Source organism: Camelus ferus, chromosome 17 (genome assembly GCF_009834535.1).
Source record: "Camelus ferus isolate YT-003-E chromosome 17, BCGSAC_Cfer_1.0, whole genome shotgun sequence".
NCBI classification, from domain to species: domain Eukaryota; kingdom Metazoa; phylum Chordata; class Mammalia; order Artiodactyla; family Camelidae; genus Camelus; species Camelus ferus.
Window position 1 is genome coordinate 24,112,235 of NC_045712.1, and position 26,381 is coordinate 24,138,615.

The 26,381-nt window shown below is 41.4% G+C and overlaps 1 protein-coding gene and 1 long non-coding RNA gene across 4 annotated transcripts in view; both read right to left on the reverse strand.

Moving 5' to 3' along the window:
• Nucleotides 1-4,642: 4,642 nt before the first annotated feature.
• Nucleotides 4,643-11,984, reverse strand: LOC116657308 (IQ domain-containing protein F5-like). The gene is made up of 2 exons (XM_032459432.1): nt 10,152-11,984; nt 4,643-5,059 (listed from the first exon to the last, which is right to left on the reverse strand). Exons 1-2 carry the CDS (start codon nt 10,179-10,181, stop codon nt 4,643-4,645), a joined length of 447 nt encoding a protein of 148 aa, XP_032315323.1. The 5' UTR covers nt 10,182-11,984.
• Nucleotides 11,985-13,246: 1,262 nt separating this feature from the next.
• Nucleotides 13,247-26,381, reverse strand: part of LOC116657138 — a 50,269-nt gene continuing 37,134 nt past the window's right edge. For 2 of the 3 annotated variants that reach the window (XR_004312146.1, XR_004312148.1), the window contains exons 4-5: nt 22,844-22,988; nt 13,247-14,388 (exon numbers count right to left, since the gene is read on the reverse strand). This is a non-coding gene — a long non-coding RNA (uncharacterized LOC116657138). The remainder of the gene's footprint in view (nt 14,389-22,843; nt 22,989-26,381) is intronic. The other variant, XR_004312147.1, reaches the window with a different exon arrangement.

The window sequence follows — 26,381 nt, forward strand, 5'->3', positions numbered from 1 at the left end:
AAAACTTAGATTCACACAAAAACTGTTCACAAGTATACATAGCAGATTAATTTGTAATCACCCAAACTAGAAACCACTCTAAGATATTTCAGTGGGGAACAGCTTCTGATACATCCGTGTGACAGAATGGCACTCAGCAATTGAAACAAGTGAATACCCACAGCACCACCGAGAGCTCTCACTCACATTACGCTGAATGACAGAAGGCAGACTCAAAAGTCTACAAACTATTAATTCTTTTATGTGACACTCTGGGAAAGGGAACACAATAGGTACAGAGTGGTTGCTAGGGTTGGGTGGTAGAGTAGTGGGTGACTACAAAGGGGCCCAGGGGAGTTCTGCTTTACGTCTCCTGAAGGTCGGTTGTAAGGAACATACTGATTCTGTGATATTAAGGAATTATTGTGGATGTTGAAAGATATGATACATTGATGTTATATTTTTACGACGGTCTCATCTTCAAAGAGATATATTCTCTCTGGATTAAGTGGGGTGGCTTTTGTTGCTTGCCTTTTATAAATGATGTTTTTCAGTAAAAAGTAGTAGTTAACTCCGTAGCCTAATGTAGAGAGGATGCATAAGGTCTGAACAGAGAAATAAGCATTGGATTTTGCCAGTGGGAATATTGGTGATGTTGATCAGTGCAGTCTCAGCGGAGTGAGAGGGGAAGATGCATGACTGGAATGGGTGGAAGAGAAAATTGTAGGAACAGAAGTGGAAACAGTGACGGCATGTTTTATACCATGAGGAGAAATAGAGAACTGGAAAAGAAATTGACATCAGATCTTTTAAAGATGGGAGAAGCAGACATTGATCATTTGGATAGTGGGGTTATGAATGCAGGATCACGTATTTGAGATGGCACAGGATAGTGGAGGGGGTTAGGCTTTGATGGGATCAAAGACCCTTCATGTGTTCCAACTGGAGGGAAGGCAGCAAGTGTGGTCCAGATGGAGCTGGGATGGAAAATGAGGTGGTAGGAAGATGGGGGTCCAGTCTGCTCCCATTTCTTCAGTTAAGTGTGTGGTGACATACATCATTGTTATGGAGTTCAAGGGGAGAAGATGTGGAATTGGACGTTGGGAGAGGAGGTGATATGAATTATTCAACTCAGAAGAAAGAAATGCAAAGACACTAGAGAAATTTCTTGGGAAAGTTGTATAGTGGAGACCTGCCGTCACGAATATCAGCTGAGGCCACCCCTCGTGGTTGTTGCTCTAGCCTCGCTCCATCTTCTGCAGGCAAAGAGCAGGTGGATGACTGAGTTCATCCCATACAAGTTTGCAGAGGGAGGGCCAAGGGAAGTCAAGTTATGCAGGAGAGAGTTTACAGTAATTAAGTACAGCATCTTAACTGGGTAAACAGAGATACAGGGGCTTCTCAGGTGTGATGCTGTAAAACATTTTTTGTAGAATCAGTGGACTGGAAGACCTTATCCCATCTGAAGGAACCTTCTATTAGGGATCTTTGAAAGGTGAAGTGGAAGGAGAGAATAAAGTAAAAAGAGAATGGAACACCAGAAAAAGCAATTTGGACAATAGCATAATTGTTGGTAATGGTGAGGTTTAGAGCCAGTCTATTCAATGGAATAGCCACTAGCCACATACGGTTATTTAAACTTAAATCCATTTAAATTAAATTAAAATAAAAAATTCAGTTCTTTAGTTGCACCAGGCCCGTTTCAAGGGCTCCACAACCATGTGTGGGTAGTGGCTAGCACAGTGGACAGCAAGCATACAGAACATCTCCATCATTACAGAAATTAGTATTGAGTAGCACTGCTTTAGCATGACCACGGGAGTGAGAATGGAGACAAGAGTAGGGTTGGGGGTAATATGAGAGGGAGCCCTGTTTGTTGCACATCTGTCGGGGGGTGTTCTGGTCAGGGAATTGTGGAGATGGAGTTAAAGGGCCATGAAGTCCTCTTTTCTACCTGTCCCCAGGGGCATCACCTGCTCATCAGCATGTCCAGTGACACCTGACACTAAGGCCGGCCTCCCGTCCTTCACGTGGGGCTGCACCGCCCTGCTCCCAGCAAGTCAGCTACACGTTGACCTTTTCACTAGGTGATTGCCAAGGACCCGTTGTCTGAGGCATCTGAGATGGCAGCCAATTCGCAACCCCAGGCTGACAGGGAAGAGCCTCAGGGTCTGTTGTCATGTGCAGAGGTACCCAGAGTCTCCAGGAAGATGCAACCCACCTGTCTCTCAGGTCCCCGGTGAGAAGAAAGGAATGGGGCTGGGATCGGAACTGGGACTTGTGGCTCTGTTATGTGTCAGGGTAGAGTAGGACCTCAGTTTCTTTTTAGACAACTAAGTAAGTAGCATGTGGACCTTGTCATTCCAGAGCAGGGTCCATGGGCACAAGGGGAAAAGCTCACTGAAGTTCTCTCGCAGAGAGGAGAGGAGGCAGCATGGCTTAAGTCCTCAAATTTCCATTAGGTTGGGGGAGAGGATGAGACATATGAGATCAGGTTAGAGCTTTACTGGGGACGGGAGACACAGTGCCCCTTCTTGCCCTCCCTTAGGGGTTGATGATCTCAATGTGGAACTGCAGGTGAGTGCCACTGTGTACCAAGGCTGTCCTCTAGGGCGCCCCAACCATGTCCTTTCTCATTCCCAGTCACCCAGGAGAGCAGGAGGGAGGGACTGTGGCTGTCTGTCTCCAGACAGCTCTCTCATGTCTTCTCAGACTTGGCACTTTGTCTCCCCTTGATTCAGGTCTCAGTCCTTCAGTGCACTATAGGAAATTGGAAGGAGAGAGACTAAATCAATCTAGAAAGTCGTAAAATAAAAATAAAACCTTAAAATTAATTAAATAGAAAACAAAAGCGAGTGGTGGATGATAAATGGAAAAGATGATATTTTTCAAATTACTGCCTCTGTGCTGGGTGTCAGAGCACGTGGGATTTTTCATGAGTCTTTTAAGAACAGAGTCTCTGTTTCATACAGCCCTCCAGCTCTCCCCCACACAAGCCCCGCTGGCCTTCAAAGCCAGCGATTCTGGGTCCTCGTCATCCCAGTGCAGGATCCCCGGGCTGCGGAGCCCAGTGTGGGGCTCGGACCCCTGACACCCTGGGGAGAAGCTCTGTAGTCATTGTCCTCCTTCTGTTTGTGGGTTGTCCCCCGGGGGTTTGGGGCTTGAGTGTACTGTGTCTCCACCCCTCCCACCCATCTCGTTGTGGTTCCTTCTTTATATCTTTAGTTGTAGAAAAATATTTTCTGTTGGTCTTCAGGTCATTGTCATAGATAGCTGCTTTGTTAATAGTTGTAATTTTGGTGTGCCCGTGGGAGGAGGTGAGCCAGGGTCTTCCTGGGCCACCGTCTTGGCCACACCTTCAGGTTAGCATTTCTTGATGATTCTTGCCTGAGTTATTTATTACTATAGTTGTCTCTAAGCGGTGAATTTCTAATACCATAATTTTTCATACATATATTAGTTGCTTTCTACTGTAAGGAAGATATTTCTCTTCTCATTAACTTTTCAAATATTAATTTGTATCAGTGTGAACTGATGGGTTCATATTTAATTCAATAGGTTATAATCTGCTATCATCAAAATAGCTTTGGTGCTGAAAATGACCGAAGTTTGGCCACTGGGAGCCCTTCCTGCTGGTCTCTGTTCTTTTGATGTGTCCCTTTCACCTTTGATTATTTCTTACACCAAGTTATAACAGATTTGTGAGATAATAGAAAATATATATTGATCTTTGCCCCTAGACCCTGGCACAGAACTCCTGAAACCTGTGTAATTTCTTAAGTGATAAGAGCACTAAGAGCAACTTTTGTTCTAATATTTGGTCTTTGAACTGGATCCTGAAACAGAGCTCCTGAAATTCTTGTAATTTCCTGGGTGACAGACGTGTCATCTGTTCTCATGAGGTGACTCTGGGTGAGCTCTTAGAAGGACTAACAATGAAAGCTGGTCATAGAAAAGATCAGTCCGTGATTAGAGAGTGGCATTTCCAGCTTCAAAGCCCATTTCCTTGAGAAGGGAAATAATTGAAATGGGTTTTTCCAAAAAGTGCCAAATTGTTTTGTATGAGTACTAAAGGAGACACTCAGGGGAAAGACTTGTACGAGGCAGAAACTGAGCTTTTCCTACTTCGAAGGGGAAGAACTGGAGGTGTTTCTAACTTAGTGAGGTTCCCTAGATCCGCAGCATCACCAGGAACCTTGTTAGAAATACTCATTCTTGAGAACCTGACATGCTGAATGAGAAATGCTGAATGGTGCCCTGAAATCTGCTTTAATGAGCCCTGTTCTAAATTTAATGGGAAGACACTGATTCAGAGCATCAGATGACCCAGGCCTTCATGCTGCAGAACTGGTGGTGGTGGTGGTGGTGGAGGGGGCACAGATGATACTGTGAAGGAGTTTCCCTGGAGTTTGGCTGACTTGGTGGCCCTGCAACCCCAAGTCTCCTACCCATGGGCAGACATTACTAATCAATCCCAGGCCCCACTCATCCAGCCCCTGGCTCTCAGAATCCTCCTCCATATGGGGCCCCCGACAACTCCCACTGCTTCCTCAGAGCTGACCTGTGAGATGCCCAGTATCTGCCGTCATTTACCCTGACCCCTCACTGAGATGAGGAGCTTGTCTGACAGAGACCTGGTGACACAGTTTTGGAGCCGACCTGATCAGTTCTTTATTGGGTAGGGGATGCAGTCTGTAATCTGACAGATCTTTGAACCCAGAGAGATCTCAAGCTCAAGTCCTAGCCGACTTGCTGTGAGTTCATAGCTGCCCTGGAAAAAGCCACGGTTTTGACATGTATACCAGTGCCAGTAGACCTGGATGATGCGAACAGCGTTGAGCAAACGGCAGTAACGGAGGCGGATGCGCCACATGCGGACATAGGACTGTAGCTTGACCACTGCCCAGTTTTGCCGCATGTCCTGCTGCAGCGCAGCCCGCCGCCTCTTCTCCAGCAGCTCTGCCAGCTTCTGCTTCCACCACCACTGAATGATACACGCTCTGAGCGCCGCGTGCAGCAGCGTCCTGCGCACCAGGGCGCCCCGCCACCAGGCCTGGATCTTTATTGCTTGCAGCTCTTTGTCAGGGGCCTGTAAGGAAAAAGTAGGGACAGTCAGGGGACATTCCGGATACACCTCAGTCCTGGAGTGAGCCAGGAAGGAGTCCTGATCCTTCATCAAGAATGGCCTCTTCCTCAGAAGTTCAGGAGCACTGGGCAGGCCCTTGGCTGGAGCTTGAAGACCAGACAGGTGTCCCGTTTCTGTCACATTTGGCTAACAGACACACGACGTGGAACTCTGAGTCTCAGGGACCTCATCTGAAACCTGGGGCACACCTGCCCTAGCTGTCACCTGGTTACGTGGCCCTGGTTGGCCAGTCTACACAAGAACACCATGATCTATGGGTCAAAGGTTTATCACGTTCCTGGGCCTGAGCACCCACCTGGGATGCATATCACTTCCTTCAGCCCTCGCCCACAGCTGGACAAGGGGCATCCTTTGCTCTGCTTTCATGCCTGACTCCAGCTCCAGTGCACAGCCTGCGCTCCCCCTCTGTCAGGTCATAGTGTCAGAAGTCTGCCTGCGCCGCACAGTTTGGAGTCTTTCTCACTTACTCTTGACTTGTACTTCTTTTGGTTATCATACCTTCGACTTCGGTTAACACACATACAGCCACTCATGTAAACACCCAGCCCCCTCCCCCGAATTCTAGACTTGAGTTTCTTGACCATGTACTTGACTATGCATCCCCTAAACATAGCCCTCAGAACCCCCTCCCCAGCCTGGCATGGTCTGATTCCCACTAGTCAGGGTTTCTCCTCCCCACGACCAAGTCTCCATGTCTCAGTCACACCCACCTTTCTCAGACCGAGAGGGAACTAAGACGAAAGGATAACAAGGGTGAGTCAGTTCCTATTCGTTCTAGGTCCTATCTGACAACCTTTCATCCTGGTTGGCCTGGGACATTCTCAGTTGATGGTGGTTGTTCCTGAGCAATAATTCATAGCACCATCTTTCACTCACGAATGTATCCTGCTTTGGGCGACAAATTCCCTGATCATCCCAAGCTATGGGCCACATGGAAGACAACCCATCACTCCTGGGTGACTTGGATCAGACATGGTGCAGGTTGGGATCCCCCTCAAGTCTGAGGGCCTCTGTCAGCCTACCTTTGGTGGAGGGGGTGAAGGTGGATGCTTCGGCTCTTCCTCTCTCTCTATTATTAATGTGGTTTCATCAACATCTTCTATTACAATTTGACAAACATGGCCATCCTTCTGTAATCAGTGTTTAGAGGGGAAATATATGGGTAGGTTCTCTGTAAACTCTGTGCCGAATCCACCATGTGCTCAACCTCCTGCCTTGCCCAGAGACCCTAGATGTAGGACTTGCATCCTTAATTAACTGTGGAAATCCACCTTCCCCTGCCTGCAACTTTGGGTAGACCTCTCTCTTACACAGCATTGAATCCCCATGACTTGATAAATGGTTCAAATCTCCGAGTTCTGCAAAATTTAGGTCCCCTAAATTTCCCGTAGTTAGGAAGCAGGTCTCGGGTCTGTACTCTTCTGGGAAGAGCTCTGGGAGGTAGAGAGGAGGAGGGGAGAGAGAGATGATGTCTTAAGGGCACCTGTGACTCGGGCACCAGGATGGTTCCTGACCATTGAGCCATTCTGGTGAAAAGGCAGAAGTCCTGTCCATTCTTCCTGCCATAAATAACCAAAATTTGGCTAACATAGCAGGTCACTGAAAATACTGGCCCATTAGTACAAAATTGTACAAAGTCAGTCATGTCTTTGATAACATGGCTGGTTGATAAAAACAAATTTGAGACAATTTAAACATCATAAATAGGGAGTTCAATTTTGTGGATTTCAGTTCAATCAAACAATGGAAACAAATAATATTTAGAAAGAACGAGTTTGGAGCAAAATCTTAAACAAGTCTGCACAAAAGGAGATTTACAAATGGCCGAGAAGGACATGAAATGATGGCCAATATCAGTAGTCAGGACGGAAATAAAATTAGAACCACAATGAGATTATTTTCCAGACACCCGAGAGAATGGCTAAAATGAAAAATACTGAAAGCATTAAATATTGACCAGGATGTACAACAGCTGAATCTCTTACACTCTGCGGATGGGAATGTATGAAGCAGTAGAAATACTTTGAAAACTGGTTTGGCAGTTTCCAATAAAGTTAAGCATATCTCTACCCTGTAACTCAGCAATTCTACTCCTAGGTATTTACACAGGACAAATGAAAACACGTATCTTCAAGGATTTATGCATGAATGTTCATAGCAAATTTATTCAAATAGGTCAAAATTGGAAACTGAAATGTTCACCAAAGGTGACCAGACAAAGCAATTGTAGTATATTCATATAATGAAGTAATAAACAGTAATAAAGTGATGAAAACAAATATATGGGTGTATATGCATCAGTGGGACACTGTGCTGTACACTGAAATTGACACATTGTAATCGCCTGTACTTCAGTTAAAAAAAGAACAAACTACTGAAACATACAATATCATAGAGGAATCTCAAAAACATCATGCTAAATGAAAGGAGCCATTAATAGGACGGTACTTACAAGATGATTTCATTTATACCAAATTTTACAACAAGTGAAATTAAACTAGGGGTAAAATAATGCAGAATAGAGGTTACATCTAGAGTAGATGTATAAGACATCACCTGCAAACAACAGGAAGAAACAGAGAAATGTGCTGTTACCTTGTTCTGGGTGGTGCTTACTAGGCAATATAGAATTGTGAAAGCTCACCTAAATGATCTAGACTTAACTGCTTATTGTGGATATCAATGGTTTTACTACTTTTGATTTTTCACCTTCCTACAGGCTGTGTAAGTGGCTGATCTATTACCTTTATTGTACGTTTGCCTTTACTAATGAGATTTTCCTGTTTTAATTTTCGTATTCTAGTTGTGGCCTTTTCTTTTACACTGAGAGAAGCCCCTTTTACATTTCCTGTAAGGCTGGCTTCATGGTGCTGAACTTGTCTGTAAAATTCTTTATCTTTCCTTCATATCTGAATGATACCTTGCTGAGCAGAGTATCCTAGGTTGTAGATTTTTCCCTTTTCACCACATGGAATATGTTGTGCTATCCCTTCTGGCCTGGAAAGTTTCTGCTGAAGAGTCAGCTGGTAGTCTAAGGGGAGTTCGCTTATATGTAAAGAGTAGTTTTCTCTTGCTGCTTTTGAGATTCTATTTATTTTTTGCCATTTTAATTATAATGTGTCTTAGTGTGAACATTTTAGGGTTCATCTTGTTTGGGACTCTCTGTACTTCCTGGCTATCTGTTTCCTAGGATAGGGGTGTTTTCAGCAAGTATTTCTTCAAATAAGTTCTCTGTCCTTTTCTTTCTTCCCCTTCTGGGACCCATATCACGTGTCAGTATGCTTGATATTGTCCTAGAGGTCTCTTAAACTATCTTTATTTTTTAAAATTCTTTTTTTTTCTCCTAGGCTTGGCCAGTGTTATTTTCTCTAATCTGTTTCCAGTTTTTGGGTCCCTTCTCTGTGTCATTAATCTACTGTTGATGCCTCTAGTATATTTTCCATTTCAGTTATTGTATTCCTCGGCTCTTCGGTTCTTCTTTAGCCTTTCTAACTTTTTTGAAATTCTAACTTAGCTGTCTGCATGGTCCAGAGGGGCTTGGTCTCTGGTGCTAATAGGCTAGAGAAAGGATTCCAAACTGGTGCTGACCGGTGCAGGTATTATTGTGGTAGAATGAGCTCCCCCAAATGGCTGCTGCCAGTGTCTCCATCCCTAGGAAGAGTGTACCCTACCTCTCCAGGCGGCTCTCCAAGATCAGCAAGTGGGTCTGACCCAGGCTCTTTTCAAACTGTTGCTTCTGTACCTTGGCTTGGAATGTTCAAGATTTTGCATTCACCCTTTAAGAGTGAACTTTCTGTTTCCTAAAGCCCTCTGGCTCTCCCCAAAATAAGCCCACTGATTTTCAAAGCCAGACACTCTGGGGGCTCATCTTCCCAGTGCAGCTCCCTGAGCTGCAGACCCTGATGTGGGGCTCAAACCCCTCGATCCTCAGGGAGGACCTCTCCAGCTGCGCTGTTCTTTCCATTTGTGGGTCCCCTTCCCCTTCACAGGGGTTTGGGCTCTGACTGTACTGCATTCCTGCTCATTTTGTTGTGGTCCCTATTTTATGTCTTTAGTTGTGGAAGAGATTTTCTTCCAGTCTTCAGGTCATTCTCATAGACAGTTTCTCTGTAAGTAGTTGTAATTTTGGTGTGTCTGTAGCAGGAGGTGAGTTTAGGGTCTTCCTGTTCTGCTATCTTGGCCACTGTCCAGCCCTTGGGTTTTAATTTTGACAACTTTCTTGTTCCTCTGTAAGATCCATAAGTGGTTCTTTCAAAGAATGTGTTGTTTTTTTCATGTCTAAGTGTTCTCCCATCTGTCAAAAATATTAACTTTATTTCCTTAAATTATCTTCTTAAGTCTTCCCTTTGGCTACTGTGTTTCTGCTTGTTAGATTTAGGGAGGCTTTTTCATGCTGTTGGTTTCCCCTAAAGCTTGATGATTCCTGGCTGGGTGTTCATCTTTGTTCTGAGACTCCCCTTAGCCTGCTGATGAGTGCGTCAGTCCCTGATTCCGCAGATCACATGAGCCAGTGTGAGACAAACTGTCGGAGTTGGGTGTCAGTGGGTGGCCTCCTGGGCAGGAGTCTTACTGTACAAGAGGGTTACATGGCACCAGGCCCTGCCTCCCCTTCCCAGGTCACTCACAGTTCCTCCCTGAAGACGGCCCTGTCTTGCCAACTGCAAGACTCATCTGTAAAGCTGGCTCCTCCTCCTCCATACGTATTCCAACCAGTCCCGGTGGTAGCCCGCAGCCTCTGCTGCCCCCGGACCGGATGCCTCCAAGCTTGGAGGGAGTGCATGGCCACTCCGCACTTTGAGACCTTTTTTGTTTTTAGAGCTTTGATTAATTTTCTTTCAGTCTTTTCATATCTGCCTCTGTCCTTTAAAGCATCCATGTAATTTCTGTCCAGTGACGTTCTCTATTTTTTTTTAGGTACTATTAGTTTTTTTTGTTTTAATGCATTTCTTTTCTGTTATTCCCATGAATTTGCAGTGGAAGAGGAAGGTCTGAACCTGTGCTCAAGTATTTTAATCCATTTTCTCATGGACAGTTCCTGAGTTTTCTTTGAGGTCATGTTTCCTTGAGGTTTGTGGTGAAAACACTGAAGCAGATTTTAGCTAGTGCCTGTGCATTTCCTCTGCTGATGGTGTGTCTCTTATCTTGTTTTTAATGAAAAATGTAAACTTAGTTTCTTCCTGTTCTTCCCTTCTATTTTCTTCCTTTATCTCCTGAACATTTCAGTCTGAAAGTCATTAGGCTGAGCAGTACGTGTATTGTGTATTTCTATTCTAAAACGATCCATGCACTTTTTAAATTGGTTTCAGTTTTCTGCTAAATTTCTCATGTTGTCTTCTATTTTCATCAACACATTAAGCATATTTATTTTGAACTTTGAATCTTGTGACTTCATTATCTGGCTCCACTGGAAGTCTATTTCTGTAATTTCTCTTGTTATAAAGCTTTTTTTTTTTGGTCTTAAGTTTGGCTATAAAAATAATAGGTGTGAGGATGTGTAGGAAAAATTTTCAAAGTAAGTTGAAATCTGAGAGATGTTCTCCTTCTTCAGAGATGACTTACGTTTGCTCTGGCTGGTGACTGGAGCATTAGCAATCCTGGGTCACCTTAATCCAATGCCAGAGATTTAGATGTTGTGAAACTGGTCTTCTGTCATTGGAAATGCTAGTCTATTTCTAGTTCACTGTTCTCCTAGGATGGTAAGCCCTCTCAATTTCCAACACTGAACATTGGGGTTTATCAGGGTGCCCTCATTCTTGGCAGGTGTGGTCTCTAAATTCTGTGCCTTCTCCTAAAGAAACCGTCAAAAATTCTGCTAAAAAATTCAGCTTGTTGACTTTCCAACTGCCTCTTCACCACCCCTCCCACTAACCGGGGCTGTGAATAACAAGATGCTAATGTTGAGCTGACCTTTTTATTTTTGACTTCTGTGTCCAGAACACTTAATGGTTGTGACATCAATAATCTAAATTTTATTTATTTATATGAAACAGCTGTCTTTCTTCTGCTTCCCTAAAAATGTTTCAACTTCCTTACTTTAAATTACTGTTTACTTTTTTAGTCATAAAATACACAGAAAATATACCATCTTAACCATTTTTAAATGTACAGTTCAGTGCTATTAAATATGCTCATGATGTACAACTATCACCACCATTCATCTCCATAACTCTTTTCTTCTTGTAAAATTGAAACTCTATACCCATTAAACAGTAACCACCCATTCCTCCACCTCCAGCCCCAGGAAACCGCAATTGTCTCTGATCTCACTCTCAGTACCTCTTATAAGCGGAGTCATTCAGTGTTGATTGTTTTGTGACTTATTTTGCTTAGCATAATTGTCCTCAGGTTTCATCAGCTGTGGCTTAAGTCAGAACTACCTTCCTTTTTAAGGCTAAATATTCCACTGTATGTGTGCACATTTTACTTATCTGTTTATTCATTAATAGACATGTAGGTGCTATATTTTAGCTATTGTGAATGCTGCTGCTATGAACACAGGTGTGCAAATATATTTTGAGATTGTGTGCTCAATTATTTTGGGTATATACCTAGAATGAAACTGCCACATCATTTGGTAATTCCGTCTTTAATTTTTTGAGGAACCACCATGCTGTTTTCCCAGCAGCTGAACCATCTTACATTCCCACCAATAGTGTACAAGGGTTTCAACGTCTCCACATTCTCATCGACACTTGTTATTTTGGGTGAGGTGGTATCTCATTGTAATTATGATTTGCATTTCCCTAATGATCAGTAATGTTGAGCATTTTCATTTGTACTTATTGGCCATTTGTGTATCTTCTTTGGACAAGTGTATATTCAAGTCCTTTGCTCATGTTTAACTTTATTTTTGTTATTATCTTTAGAAGTTTTTTTTAGTGTATTCTGGGTATTTATCAGATATGTGATTTCAAATATTTTCTTCCATTATGTGGATTGCCTTTTTGTTCTGTTGGTAGTGTCTTTTTTTTAAACTGAAGTATAGTCAGTTTAAAATGTTGTGTTAATTTCTGGTGTACAGCATAATGGTTCAGTCGTACATGTACATATATTCATTTTCGTATTCTTTTCCACTGTAAGTTACTGTAAGATATCGAATATAGTTCCCTGTGCTATACAGTGTGAACTTGTTGTTTGTCTATTTTACATAATTAGTTATTATCTGCAAATCACGAACTTCCAATTTATCCCTTCCCACCCCCTCACCCCTGGTAACCATAAATTTGTTTTCTCTGACTCTTGTTTCTGTTTTGTAAATAAGTCTTTTTTTTTTTTTAGAGTAATATCGTATGGTATAAGTAAGTAATAGAATATATGGTATTTTTCTTTCTCTTTCTGGCTTACTTCACTTAGAATGACAATCTCCAGGTCCATCCATGTTGCTGTAAATGGCATTATTTTATGGCTGAGTACTATTCATTGTATTCATGCACTATAGCTCCTTTATCCAGTCATCTCTCATCTCTCAATGGACATTCAGGCTGTTTCCATGTCTTGGCTATTGTAAATAGTGCTACTATGAACATTGGGGTTCAACAGTGTCTTTTGATGCATAAAAATTTTAAATTTTCATGTAATCCAGTTTGTCTATTTTTTTGCTTGTTGCCTGTGCCTTTGGTGTCATATCCAAGAAATCATCGCCAAATTTAATGTTGTACAATTTTTGTCCTATGTTTTCCTCTAAGAGTTTTAGAGTTTTATGTCTTTGATCAAATTTATTTTTTATATGGTGTTAGGTATGGGTCCAGTTTCATTATTTTGCATGTAGATATCCACTTTGCCCAGGGCCATTTGTTGAAAACACTGTCCTTTCCCCCGCTGAAAGGTCTTGGCATTCTTGTAAGAAATAATTCGAACGTATGTGTCAGGGTTTATTTCTGGGCCCTCTTTTCTGTTCCATCGGTCTTGGTCTGTTTTTATGCCAGTACTCTACTGTTTTGATTATTGTAATGTCGTACGCTTTGAAATGAAGGAGTGTGAGTCCTTCAGTTTTTTGTTTTTTTTTTTTCAGGATTGTTTGGGCTATTCAGGGTTCTTTGAGTTCCATATAAATTTTAGGATAGACTTCTATTTCTGCAAAAAAAAATGGGCATCAGGTACTGATAGGGATTGCACTGAATCTACAGATTATATCTTTATTAAGTCTTTCATTCCATGAACATGGAATATATTTCTATTTATGTTTTCTTTAATTATTCCCAGCAATGTTTTATAGTTTGCATTGTACAAGTCTTTCAGTTTCTTGGTTAAGTTTGTTCCTAAGTATTTTATTTTAATGCTATTGTAAATGGATTTGGGGGGTAGTTTTCGTTTAGGATTGTTCATTGTTAGTGTATACAAATGCAACTGACTTTTTTTTTTTCTAATGGAGGAAGTGGGGATTGCACCTAGGACCTCCTGTGTGCTAAGCATGCATTCTGCCCCTGGGCATTCTACCCACCCTCTGCAATACAACTGATTTCAGTCTTTAATTTTGTATTCTGCTACCTTGCTGACTTCATTTACTAGCCATAACAGTATTTGATTGTATTCCTTAGGATTTTCTTTATCCGACTCTATCCTCTGTTAACAGAGAGAGTTTTCCATCTTCTCTGTGATTTAAGTGGCTTTTACTTCTGTTTCTTGCCTAACTGCTCTGGCTAAAATTTCCAGTAATGTCAAACAGAAGTTGTGAAAATGGACATCTCTGCCTTGTTCTTGACGTTAGTGGAAGGTTTCAGACTTCCACCACTGAGTGTGATGTTCCCTGTGGGTTTTTCATGTGTGGTTTTCTATTATGTTGAGGTAGTTTCCTTCTATTCCTAGTTTGTTGAGTATTTTTCTTTATCATGAAAGGGTATTAAATTTTGTCATAATGCGTTTTATGCATCATATGGGTTTTTCCCTTCATTCTGCTAATGTAGTGTATTACATTGATGGATTTTGTATGTGAACCAACTTTGCACACTGGGAATCAATCCCACTTTGCCCTAGTGTATAATCCTTTTAATATGCTGCTAAATTCAGTTTGCTAGTATTTTGGTGGAGATGTTTTCCATCAGTGTTCAAAAGGAATATTGGTGTGTAGTTTTCTTTCTAGGCAGTCCCACACATGCTTCTCATGGCCGTGATCCCATGTCCTTGGGTCAGCTTTCTTCTCTCTCCTCCTGTGGGTCCTTGAGGATGTCCCTCTAAGCCAAATCTAGATGCTGGCCAGCACATCCGTCTCCAGCTCTCCTCAGTGCATCCCAGATGAACACAATGTTGTTCCTTTTTAAGATTTTCTACATGGGGAACAAAGAAAAACAAAATGGGCATTGCAGCAAAGTTTAGAGCATTAATACAGTATCCAGTCCCAAATTCTTGCTTGTTACTACATGGGATGGTGTAGGAAACTAAGGTATCCACGTGCTTGTTTTAGTATCTCAGTTTGTGCTTCCATTGCCTTGCATGGGAAGCCAGTCACCTCAAAATTCGCTGTGACAGCCAGCTCAAGGTGCAGGGACACATCTCACCAGGACCTCTTGGTAGACAGGATACTTCTGGACTTTTACCCATACATGTGTCTACCATTGCACTGGATCTTGGCTCCATTGAGATGATCAGGAAGAGATTTTACTTTTTCTCTTCATTCCAAGTATTATGGCTTACTTTAGGCTAGCCCAAATGATGGAGGAGCAATACAGGATCAGAACAAGGAAAAGGATGTTTAGGAGATGCAGGGGAGAAACGGTCATAAAATGTAGCATCTCAAAGATATGAATGGAATGCAAGGCAGCTCCAGGACTCCCCAGGACGTTAGTGGCATTCACTCTCGTCTAGATGCTCCAGTTGGGAACCTTTTTGTGTTCTAATTACATTTGTTACTACCATTTCATGTCTACATTCTCTTTATTCTATTTCCTCTGCCTTATAACATTAACTACTTCATAACTTGAGCCTGGTTATGACCCCTCGTGACCCCTCATATTGCATCATTTATGCAAGTGATCCTCAGCTCTGCTGCTCTCATTCCAATTGTCTCTTTCAAACTCTTTTTATAAAATTCAAATTTGAGGCCAAGAGAATATTTTCTGATAGTTATTACATACATATTTAAAAACAAAGCTCCACATATATCCATTAGATATTCAAATATTCTATTATCATTTTTAATCCACATATTTATTTTACAATATCATATTTTATAAATTGAAGAATAGCTGATGTACAAAATTAGATGCTACAGGTATACAATATAGTGATACAATTTTGAAAGGTTGTACTCCATTCATAGGTGTTATAAAATGTCAGCTATATCCCCCCATGTTGTACAATCCTCCTTGCAGCTCACTGGATACCTGCTAGTTTGGACCTCTTCCTCCTCCGCCTCCACCTCGCCCCCCCTTCCCTCTGTCCCCTGGTAACCACTAGTTCCTTCTCTACATCTGTGAGTCTGTTTCTTTTCTGCTATCTTCACTAGTTGGTTCTAATTGTTTTAGATTCCATGTGGAAGTGATATCTTCCAGCATTTGTCTTTCTCTGTCTGACGTATTTCCCTCAGCATCATGCCCTCCCAGTCTACCCACACTGTACACCAGAAACGAATACAACACTTTGAATCCACTGTAGTTCCGTTAAAAAGCAAACAGACTGTGTGGAACTCTGTGCTTCCTGGACTTGGGTGAGTGTTTCCTTTCCCAGGCTTGGGAGCTTTTTGGTTACGATCTCTTCAGAGATCTTCTCAGGTCCTTTCCCTCTCTCTTCTCTTTCTCGGACCCCTATCATGTGAACAGCAGTGCTCTTCATGTTGTGCCAGAGTTCCCTCAAACTATCCTCATTTCTTTTCATTCTCTTCTTTTTTTTCTGTGCTGCACTAGTGATTTCCACTAACATGTCTTCTAGCTCACTGATCCGTTCTTCTGCCTCATTGAGTCTATTTGTGGTTCCTTCTTGGGTGGTGTTCATTTCACTGATTTCATTCTCAATTCTGGGTATTCTTTGTGTGTGCGTCTGTGTGTGTTTTTTTTTATTGAAGGATAGTGAGTTTACAGTGTTGTCAGTTTCTGGTGTACAGCATAATGCTTTAGTCATGGATGAACATCCATATATTTCTTTTCATATTCTTTTTCACCATAAGTTACTACAAGATGCTGAATATAGTTCCCTGTAGTATACAAGAGAAACTTGTTGTTTCTCTATTTTATATATAGTAGTTAGTATATCTGCAAATCTCGGACTCCCAATTTATCCCTTCCCACTCCCTTCCCCCAATGGAAACCACAAGTTTGCTCTGTCTGAGTCTGCTTCTGTTTTGTAAAGAAGTTCGTTTGTCTTTTTTTTCCCCCAGATTCCCTATATTATGGAATTTTTCTTTCCTTTTCTAGCTTACTTCCCTTAGAATGACAATCTCCAGGTCCATCTGTGTCTGCAAATGATATTATTTTGTTATTTTCATGGCTGAGTAGTATTCCATTGTATACACATACCACAACGTCTTTATCCAGTCATCTGTCAATGAATATTTAGGTTGTCTCCATGTCTTCTTGGCTGTTGTAAATAGTGCTGCAGTGAACACTGGGGTGCGTGTCTCCTTTTGATTTAAGGTTCCCTCTGGATGCATGCCCAGGAGTGGGATTGCTGGATCCTATGGTACGTCTGTTTTTCATCTGTTGAGGAATCTCCGTACTGTTTTCCCTTATGGCTGCCCCAAACTACATTCCCACCAACCATGTAGGAGGATTCCCTCTTCTGCACACCCTCTCCAGCATTTATCGTTTGTGGACTTTTGAATGAAGGCCGCTGTGACTGGTGAGAGGTGATACACCTAGCTGTAGTTTTGATGTGCATTTCTCTGATGAGCAGTGATATTGAGCGATTGTTTTCCATGTGCCTCTTGGCCATTTGTATGTTTTCATTGGAGAATTGCTTGTTTAGGGCTTCTGCCCATTTTGGGATGGGTTGGTTTGCTTTTTTTTTTAAATCATTAAGTTGTATGAGCTGTTTATATAGTCTGGAAATTAAGCCCTTGGTCTCATGTTTTGCAAATATTTTCTCCCCTTCTGTAGATTGTCTTTGTTTTGCTTCTGGTTTCCTTAACTGTGCAACAGCTTTAAAGTTTAATTAGGTCCCATTTGTGTGTTTTTGCTTTTCTTTCTGTTGCCTGGCTAGACTGCCCTAGGAGAACTTTGCTAGGATTTCTGTCCAATAATGTTTTGCCCATGTTTTCTTCTAAGAGGTTTAGAGTATCTTCTCTTAGGTCTAAGTCTTTAAGCCATTTTGAGTTTATTTTTGTGTATGCTATGATAGATTATTCTAATTCCATTGATTGACATGCAGCTAGCCACTTTTTCACAGTAGCGGATAAGAAAAAAAGACAACCTTCAGAATAAGGAATATTTTGCAAAAATTGAGACGGATGAGGGCTTAATTTCCAGGATATGTAAACAGCTCATACAATTTAGTAATACTAAAATAACCAAATCCAAAGATGAGCGGAGGATGTATATAAGCAATTCTCAAATGAAGACATACAAATGGCCTAGAGGCACCTGAAAACTGTTCAGTATTGCTAATTATCAGAGAACTTCCAATCAAAACCACAATGAGCTATCACATCACAGCAGTCACAGTGGCCATCATTCAAAAATCCACAAGCTATAAATGCTGGAGAGGGTGTGGAGAAGAGGGAACCCTTCTACACAGTTGGTGGGAATAGTTTGGGGCAGCCGTAAAGGAAAACAGTATAGAGATTCCTCAACAGATGAAAAACAGACTTACCATATGACCCAGCAATCCCACTCCGGGGCATATATCCAGAGGGAACCTTAATTCAAAAAGATACACGCACCTCAGTGTTCACAGCAGCACTATCTCCAGCAGCCAAAACATGGAGACAACCTAAATGTCCATGGACAGATGACTGGATAAAGACGTTGTGGTGTGTGTATACAATGGAATACTACTATGCCATTTGCAGCGACATGGATGGACCTGGAGATTGGCATTCTAAGGGAAGTAAGCCAGACAGAAAAAGAAAAATTCCATATGATATCACTTATATGAAGACAGTGGGACTTATTTACAAAACAGACAGACTTACAGACATCCAAAACAAACTGATGGTTACTGTTGAGGGGGGGCAGGGGAGGGATAACTTGGTAGTGTGAGAGCTGCAGATACTAACTACTATATACAAAATAGGTAAACAAGAAGTTTCTACTGGATCCCAGAGAGAACTATATTCAATATCTTGTAGTAACTTACCGTGAAAAAGAATATGAAAACAAATATGTATGCTCATGCACACCAGAAACTGACGCAAACATTGTAAACTGACTTTACTTCAATTATATATGTGTGTATATATACACACACACATACATACAGAGAACAAGAGAATACCAAAACAGAACTGAAGAATGAAATCAGTGAAATGAATACCACCCAAGAAGGAACCACGAATAGACTCAATGAGGCAGAAGAACGGATCAGTGAGCTAGAAGACATGTTAGTGGAAATCACTAGTGCAGCACAGAAAAAAAAGAAGAGAATGAAAAGAAATGAGGATAGTTTGAGGGAACTCTGGCACAACATGAAGAGCACTGCTGTTCACATGATAGGGGTCCGAGAAAGAGAAGAGAGAGGGAAAGGACCTGAGAAGATCTCTGAAGAGATCGTAACCAAAAAGCTCCCAAGCCTGGGAAAGGAAACACTCACCCAAGTCCAGGAAGCACAGAGTTCCACACAGTCTGTTTGCTTTTTAACGGAACTACAGTGGATTCAAAGTGTTGTATTCGTTTCTGGTGTACAGTGTGGGTAGACTGGGAGGGCATGATGCTGAGGGAAATACGTCAGACAGAGAAAGACAAATGCTGGAAGATATCACTTCCACATGGAATCTAAAACAATTAGAACCAACTAGTGAAGATAGCAGAAAAGAAACAGACTCACAGATGTAGAGAAGGAACTAGTGGTTACCAGGGGGCAGAGGGAAGGGGGGGCGAGGTGGAGGCGGAGGAGGAAGAGGTCCAAACTAGCAGGTATCCAGTGAGCTGCAAGGAGGATTGTACAACATGGGGGGATATAGCTGACATTTTATAACACCTATGAATGGAGTACAGCCTTTAGAAATTGAGAATCACTATAGTGAATACCTGTAAGATAGAACATTGTACGTCAAACTACTGCAATTTAAAAAATATGATATTGTATATAATAAAGTTAAAGAAAAACGTCCTGGCTGTGAACACAGCCCACCCCATCAGCAGACTTCCTGAGCCACAGATGCCTCTAGACACGGCCCTACCCGCTGGAGGTCCAGGACCAAGCTTCACCCGGCAGCACCCACTCCTCCTGCCAGGAAACCTGCATAAGGCGCTAGTTCAGCCTCACCCACCAGAGGGCAGACACCAGAAATAAGAAAACAGCCCCAAACCCTGTGGAAGGAATCCACAAACCCAGGCCACACTCTATCCTGGGACCGGCTGGACCCTGGCTCTTGGGTGACAAGAGAGGAGTGTACTCCTGGGACGCATAGGACGTTTCCCACAGAGGGCCACCTCTCTCCAAAGTTGACAAATGGAACTAACCTACCTCAAAAATACAAATAGAAAGATAGCGTGAGGAAGCAGAGGAATATCCCCCAGGCCGAGCAAGGCACAAGAGAAAATCCCAGGAAAAGGAATAGGGGATGAGGAGATAGGCAGTTTATCCGAGAAAGAGTTTAAACTAATGATGGCAAATAGGGTCGGAGGACTCAGGAGGAATACAGAAGCACAGAGCAAAGATTTTAGCAAAGCGTCGGAAGATGTAAACAGCGCCCAACCGTAACCCTCCCAGATGTCAGACAATACTACAGAGCCGCGGTAATCACAGCAGCATAGTGCTGGTCCCAAAACACACATATGGATCAATGGAACAGAAGGGGGAGCCCAGAAAGAAACCCACAGACTTTTGGTCAATTAATCTTTGACACAGGAGGCAAGAACATACCATGGAGTAAAGACAGTCTCTTCAGCAAATGGGGTTGGGATTACTGGACAGCTGCAGGTAAATCCACGAAGTCAGAATACTCCCTCGTAGCCCACACAAAAATAAACTCAAAATGGCTTAAAGACTTAGACCTAAGAGAAGACACTCTAAACCTCTTAGAAGAAAACATGGGCAAAACATTATCAGACAGAAATCCTAGCAAGGTTCTCCTAGGGCAGTCTAGCCAGGCAACAGAAAGAAAAGCAAAAGTATTCCAATGGACCTAATTAAACTCATAAGCTTTTGCAAAGCAAAGGAAACCAGAAGCAAAACAGAAACCCAACCTACAGAATGCGAGAAAATACTTGCAAAAGATGAGACCAACAAGGGCTTAATTTCCAGACTATATAAACAGCTCATACAATTTAGTAACACTAAAACAAACAACCCAATCTCAAAAAAACAAGCAATTCTCCAATGAAGACATACAAATGGCCAAGAGGCACATGGAAAACAATCGCTCAATATCACTGCTCATCAGAGAAATGCACATCAAAACTACAGCTAGGTGTATCACCTCTCACCAGTCACAGCGGCCTTCATTCAAAAGTCCACAAGCTATAAATGCTGGAGAGGGAGTGGTGAAGAGGGAATCCTCCTACACGGTTGGTGGGAATGTAGTTTGGGGCAGCCATAAGGGAAAACAGTACGGAGATTCCTCAACAGATGAAAAACAGACGTACCATAGGATCCAGCAATCCCACTCCTGGGCATGCATCCAGAGGAACCTTAAATCAAAAGGAGACACGCATCCCAGTGTTCACTGCAGCACTACTGACAACAGACAAGAAGACATGGAGACAGTCTAAATGTCCACTGACAGATGACTGGATAAAGACGTTGTGGTGTGTGTATACAATGGACTACTACTCAGCCATGAAAAATAACAAAATAATGTCATTTGCAACGACACGGATGGATCTGGAGATTGTCATTCTAAGAGAAGAAAGCCAGACAGGAAAAGAAAAAATTCCATATGACATCACTTATATGTGGAATCTAAACAAATAAAGACAAATGGGACTTAATTACAAAAGAGACAGACTCACAGACATCCAAAACAAACGGATGGTTACCCAAGTGAGTGGGGGAAGGGTTGGGAAGGGATAAATTGGGAGTATGAGGTTTGCAGATACTAACTACCATATATAAAATAGAGAAACAACAATTTTCTACTGTATAGCACATGGAAATATATTCAATAGCTTATAATAACTTTTCATGAAAATGGAAACAAATCAGAGGAAATTTTTGTAAGAAAAAAAAAAACATTATCCAGCCCTGCTGTGTGCCAAGTACTGTTACAAGCATTTGTTAAATCAGAGTAAGACAGGCAGTCTCTAGCCGCATAGAGATCACATTCTACTTGAGGGAGACAAATCGGTAAGTGTGCTTTCTGTGAATTGGGCCAGATGACCATTTTGGACTGTGCACTGAGAAAGATGTTTATGGACCGCATTGTCTACTTTTGACAACGCTAACCCTCACCAACATGGGCAAGTGGGTTAAAAATTTAGTTGCAAAATATCCTAGTCTGAAATGTTACCCGTGAGCTCAAGGAACCAGAAGAAACTATGGTGCTGATAATTTTCCTTCCTGTAGAGGGAGCTCCTCACCAGCCAAAATGGGATGCCATGGAAAATGCTTTTAGAACACGTTCTGAAACATTTTCTCCGTGAGATTTTTGTTGGGAAAAGCCAAGTGGTTCACTCATAAAAATTCTTTCAGCTTAATGCTTAGAGCTTTGGAAATATAATTTCCTCACCCAGTATCACTTATCCCTCCAGCCCAATTTTAATTTATTTGTTCAAAGTATTAAAATGCAACACCTTCTGGTTTGTTTTAGAATAGCTGATTGTCATTATGAAGTACAAACTTTTAAAGCCAGATTTCAATACAACCTTTGCATAATTAGTGGATACAACTGGAAAGTGTGTTAGATTAGGAGGCAGAACCAACAAGGCCAGTTTCCCTCTAAGCAGCAGGTCTTTGTGAGAGTCTTTCCTAGCTTCAGCAGCCATTAAAATCAGTATCAGAGGGAACTGAGCTTCAACTCCAGACCAGCAGATCCCTCCCAAGACAAAAATAAACCAAGACTTAACCCAAATAAGAAGAAAAAACAATCACCTAGGCAAAGGATGTGAACAGACAAGTCATAGAAAAAGAAACAGCAAGGGGGAAAGGATTCTGAACATATGCAAAGATGCTCTTAAAAAAATGGTGACTGGTGATTACCAGTCCTTCAGGTTGGTAAGGGTGAAGAGAAACAGGCTGTATCACATGTTGTTGGTCAGAATGCAAACTGGCAAAACCTCTCTGAATAACAATTTAACAAAATCCATCAAAACTAAAAATGCAGCAGTACAACTGATCCAGCAATTGTACTCTGGGTATTTTTTCTACACAAATACTCCTACCAAAAGTCAGCATCCACTTGACATCAAAATCTGTAATTAGGTTAGCACGGGATTAGAAAACCATAGGCCAGCCTGGCTTGTGAACCCAGATGCAAATATTAGCAGACTGACTCCAAAGGGTAGGATTTATCCTATGAATGCAAGTATATTGATCGTTGTTCCTAACTGGAAACAACACAAGCTGACCCATATTTATTTAAGCAGAAAATAAAAGTAGTGAAACAATATTTATTAGCTCACCAAATTTTCAGGAAGTCTGGAGACTAGGCTCAGAAATAGATCATGTCTAGAACCATAGAAAATGCCATACCCAAGAACTAGCCTGATGAGGATTCCGCCATGGGCACAAAGGACGCGCCCTCGGTTCTCCAGATCCCATACTGCAAGCTGAAAACTCCTCGTGGGTACATTTGATTGGCCAGAACTGTCACATGTCTGCTCAGCAGCCAAGGAAGCTGGGAAAGGAAGAAATTGGCATTTACAGCTCTGGCACTAGAAGCAGGCTGTCTCCCACCAAGACAGATAAGAAGGGTAATTCCCAAACACAGGGAAGAGACTCAGGTGCCAGGAAGTCTTAAATATGGCCGAGACCCGCCACTGTGAGATTTCCACAGTAAAAAAATCTTTTGATGTAATTCACAGTATTAACAGATCAAAGAGGAAAACCATGTAATCTTCTCTATGGCTGTGGGGGAAAAAAGCATTTCATTAAAAAAAAAAATAGCAAACAACCTAGCTTAAAAAAATAAGCCCAAGACCTTACCAGATACCTCACCAAAGAAGACATACAGATGGCAGATAAGCACGTGAAGAGATACTCCATATCATGTCATCAGGAAAATGCAAATTAAAACAATGAGATACCATGACACACATGTTAGAATGGCCAAAATCCAGAATACTGGCAACACAAAATGCTCTCATTCATTGCTAGTGGTAATGCAGAATGGTTCAGCCACCTTGGAAGACAGTTTGGCAGTCTCTTACAAAATAAGCATACTCTTATCATATGACCCAGCAATCTTGTTCCTTAGTATTTATCTAAAGGAGCTAAAATTTACGTCCGCACAAAAATCTGCAAACAGATTATTAGAGCAGCTTTATTCACAACTGCCAAAACTTGGAAGCAACCCAGATGTCTTTGAGTAGGTGACTGGATAGACTGTAACACATCCATACAATGGAACATTATCCAACACCAAAGGAAAAAAAGCTATCGATGAAAAGACATGGAGCTTCAATATATGCGTATTACCAAGTGAAAAGGCTACAAACTGTATGATTCCAACTATATGACATTCTAGAAAAGGCCAAACTGTGGAGTCAGTAAAAAGTATCAGTGGTTGCCAGGGGTTGGGTGAGGGAGGGATGACTAAGAGGAGCTCAAAGAATTTTTAGGGCAGTAAAAATACTCTGTATGATCCTATAATGGCGGATACATGCCATTCATTATACATTTGTCTACATCCACAGAATGTACAACACAAAGAATGAACTCTATCACCCAAAATTTATAGTTTACATTAATGTGTCAGGGTAGGTTCATCAATTTTAACAAATATACCACTTTGGTGAGGGATATTGATAGTGGAGGAGGTTTTGCATGTGTAGGGGCAGAAGGCAAATGCGGATTCCCTGTATCTTCTGCTCAGTTTTGCTGTGAAACTAAAACTGCTCTAGAAAATATTTTCAGAGAAAGACAAATACTGTATGATCTCACTTATATGTGGAACCTTAAAAAAACAAAACAGAACAAGCTCTTAGAAAAAGAGATCAGACTTGTGGTTACCAGAGGCAGGGATGGGAATGGGGGATTGGAGGAGGCTGGTCAAAACGTACAAACTTCCAGTTATAAGATAAATAAGCACTAGGGATGTAATGTACAACACGATGGCGATAGCTATCACCGTATGCTATATAGGAAAGTTGTTAAGAGTAAATCCTAAGAGTCCTCATCACAAGGAGGAAATTCTTTTTTCTTCTTTCTTTTCTTTTTATTGTATCTACGTGCGAAGATGGATTTTAGCTGAACCTATCATTTCACAATATATGTAAATCAAACCATCATACAGTAAACCTTAAACTTATACTGTGACATATGTCAATTATTTCTCAATAAAACTGGAAAAAATAGAATATAATCTTAAAAAAATAAAGTCAAAAAAAACCATTAGAATATCAGAGCAGGAAGAAACATAATTATTTTGAAAAGCGTAACTAAAATAACCACCCACTAACATCCTCATTGGTGGGAAAGCATAACAAATGTTAAGGTCAGAGGGAGAAGAGGTGCCACGCCCCACCAGATCCTTTTTAACACTGTACCAGAATCCTTGTGTAACAACAGCAATAAACTCAAATTACTAAAATTAGGAATGACTTTGGGGACCTTATGAAATAAAAGGGATCATAAGAGAATACCATGAATAATTGTATACCAACAAATTAGATAACCTAGATGAAATGGACAGATCCCTAAAAGCACAAACTCTCAAAACTAACTGAAAAGGTAACAGATCTGAACAAGCCTATAAGAAGTGAAGAGATGCATCAGTAATCCAAAACTTCAAAGAAAGCCAAGGACCAGTTGGCTTTGCTGGTGAATTTTATACACATGAAAGAAGAACTAACACCAAGTCTTCTCACATTCTTCCCAAAAATAGGAGAAAAGGAACTGCTCCCTCACTCATTTCCTGGAGGTCAGGATTACCATGACACAAAAGCCAAAGACACTATAAGAAAACTGAAGACCAATACCAATTATGAGTACAGATATAAAAATCTTCAGCAAGATACTAGGAAATTAAATCCAAAAGCATATTGAAAGGGTTATACACCATGACCTAACAGGATTTATCCCAGGAACGCAAGGCAGCTTCCACATATGAAGATCAATGTAATACACTGTATTAATAGAAAAAAGGGGGGAAAGTCACATGATTATCTCAATTAATACAGAAAAAGAATTTGACAAAATTTAAGACCCTTTCATGATTAAAACAAAAACCATACAATAAACTGGTAGTAGAAGGGAACTTCTCAAACTAATAAAGGGCAGCTATGAAAAAACCACAGCTGACATACTTAGTGGTGACAGACTGAAAGTTTTTTTTTTTTTTCTCTAAGATGAGGAATGAAACAAAGATACCTTCCTCCATTGCTGCTATTCATTATTGTACTGGAAGTTTTAGCCAGGGCAATTAAGCAAGAGAGAATGAAATTACATTCAAATTGGACAGGAAGAAGTAAAACTATCTCTATTTGCAGATGACATGATCTTACACATAGAAAATCCTAAAGAATTCACACAAAAAAAGTTGTTATAAACTAATTCAGCTAAGTGGCAACATGCAAGATAAACATTTTTATTTCTACACAAAACCATTTGTATTTCTAAACAATAACAATGGAAATTTAAAAAATGAAATTAAGAAAACAATTCTATTTATAATAGTGTCAAAAATACTAAATTACTTGAGAAAAAAATTAACCAAGCAGATGCAAGACTTGGACACTTAAAACTACAAGACATCATTGAAGTACCTTAAAGGAGACCTAAATATATTTACCGAATCCAAGTTCATGTGCTCATGTGATGCGCAGTGAGGCCAAACAGTACCAAAATGTCAGAGTCTGGAGCAGACAAAGGTTTGTTGCAGGGCCAAGCAGGAACAGGCGCCTCCTGCCCAACCCCCCACCCGTCCCGCTGCCCCCACCCCAGCCCCCTGAAGGACTTCAGCAAAGCGTTTTTAAAGAACAGGTGAGGGAGGGGCAGCCCAGGGCATGTGATCAGCTGTGCACGCTTCTGATGAGCAGTTCTTAGGTGCCAGAAGGTCTGGGAGCTACCT

Coding starts and splice junctions, on each gene's coding strand:
- LOC116657308 (XM_032459432.1), bottom strand. CDS start 10,181: ATGACCTCAAAGAAAACTCAGGAACTGTCC. Junction 5,060..10,151: donor AGAAAACTCAGGAACTGTCC/ATGAGAAAATGG, acceptor CAGGCCCCTGAC/AAAGAGCTGCAAGCAATAAA.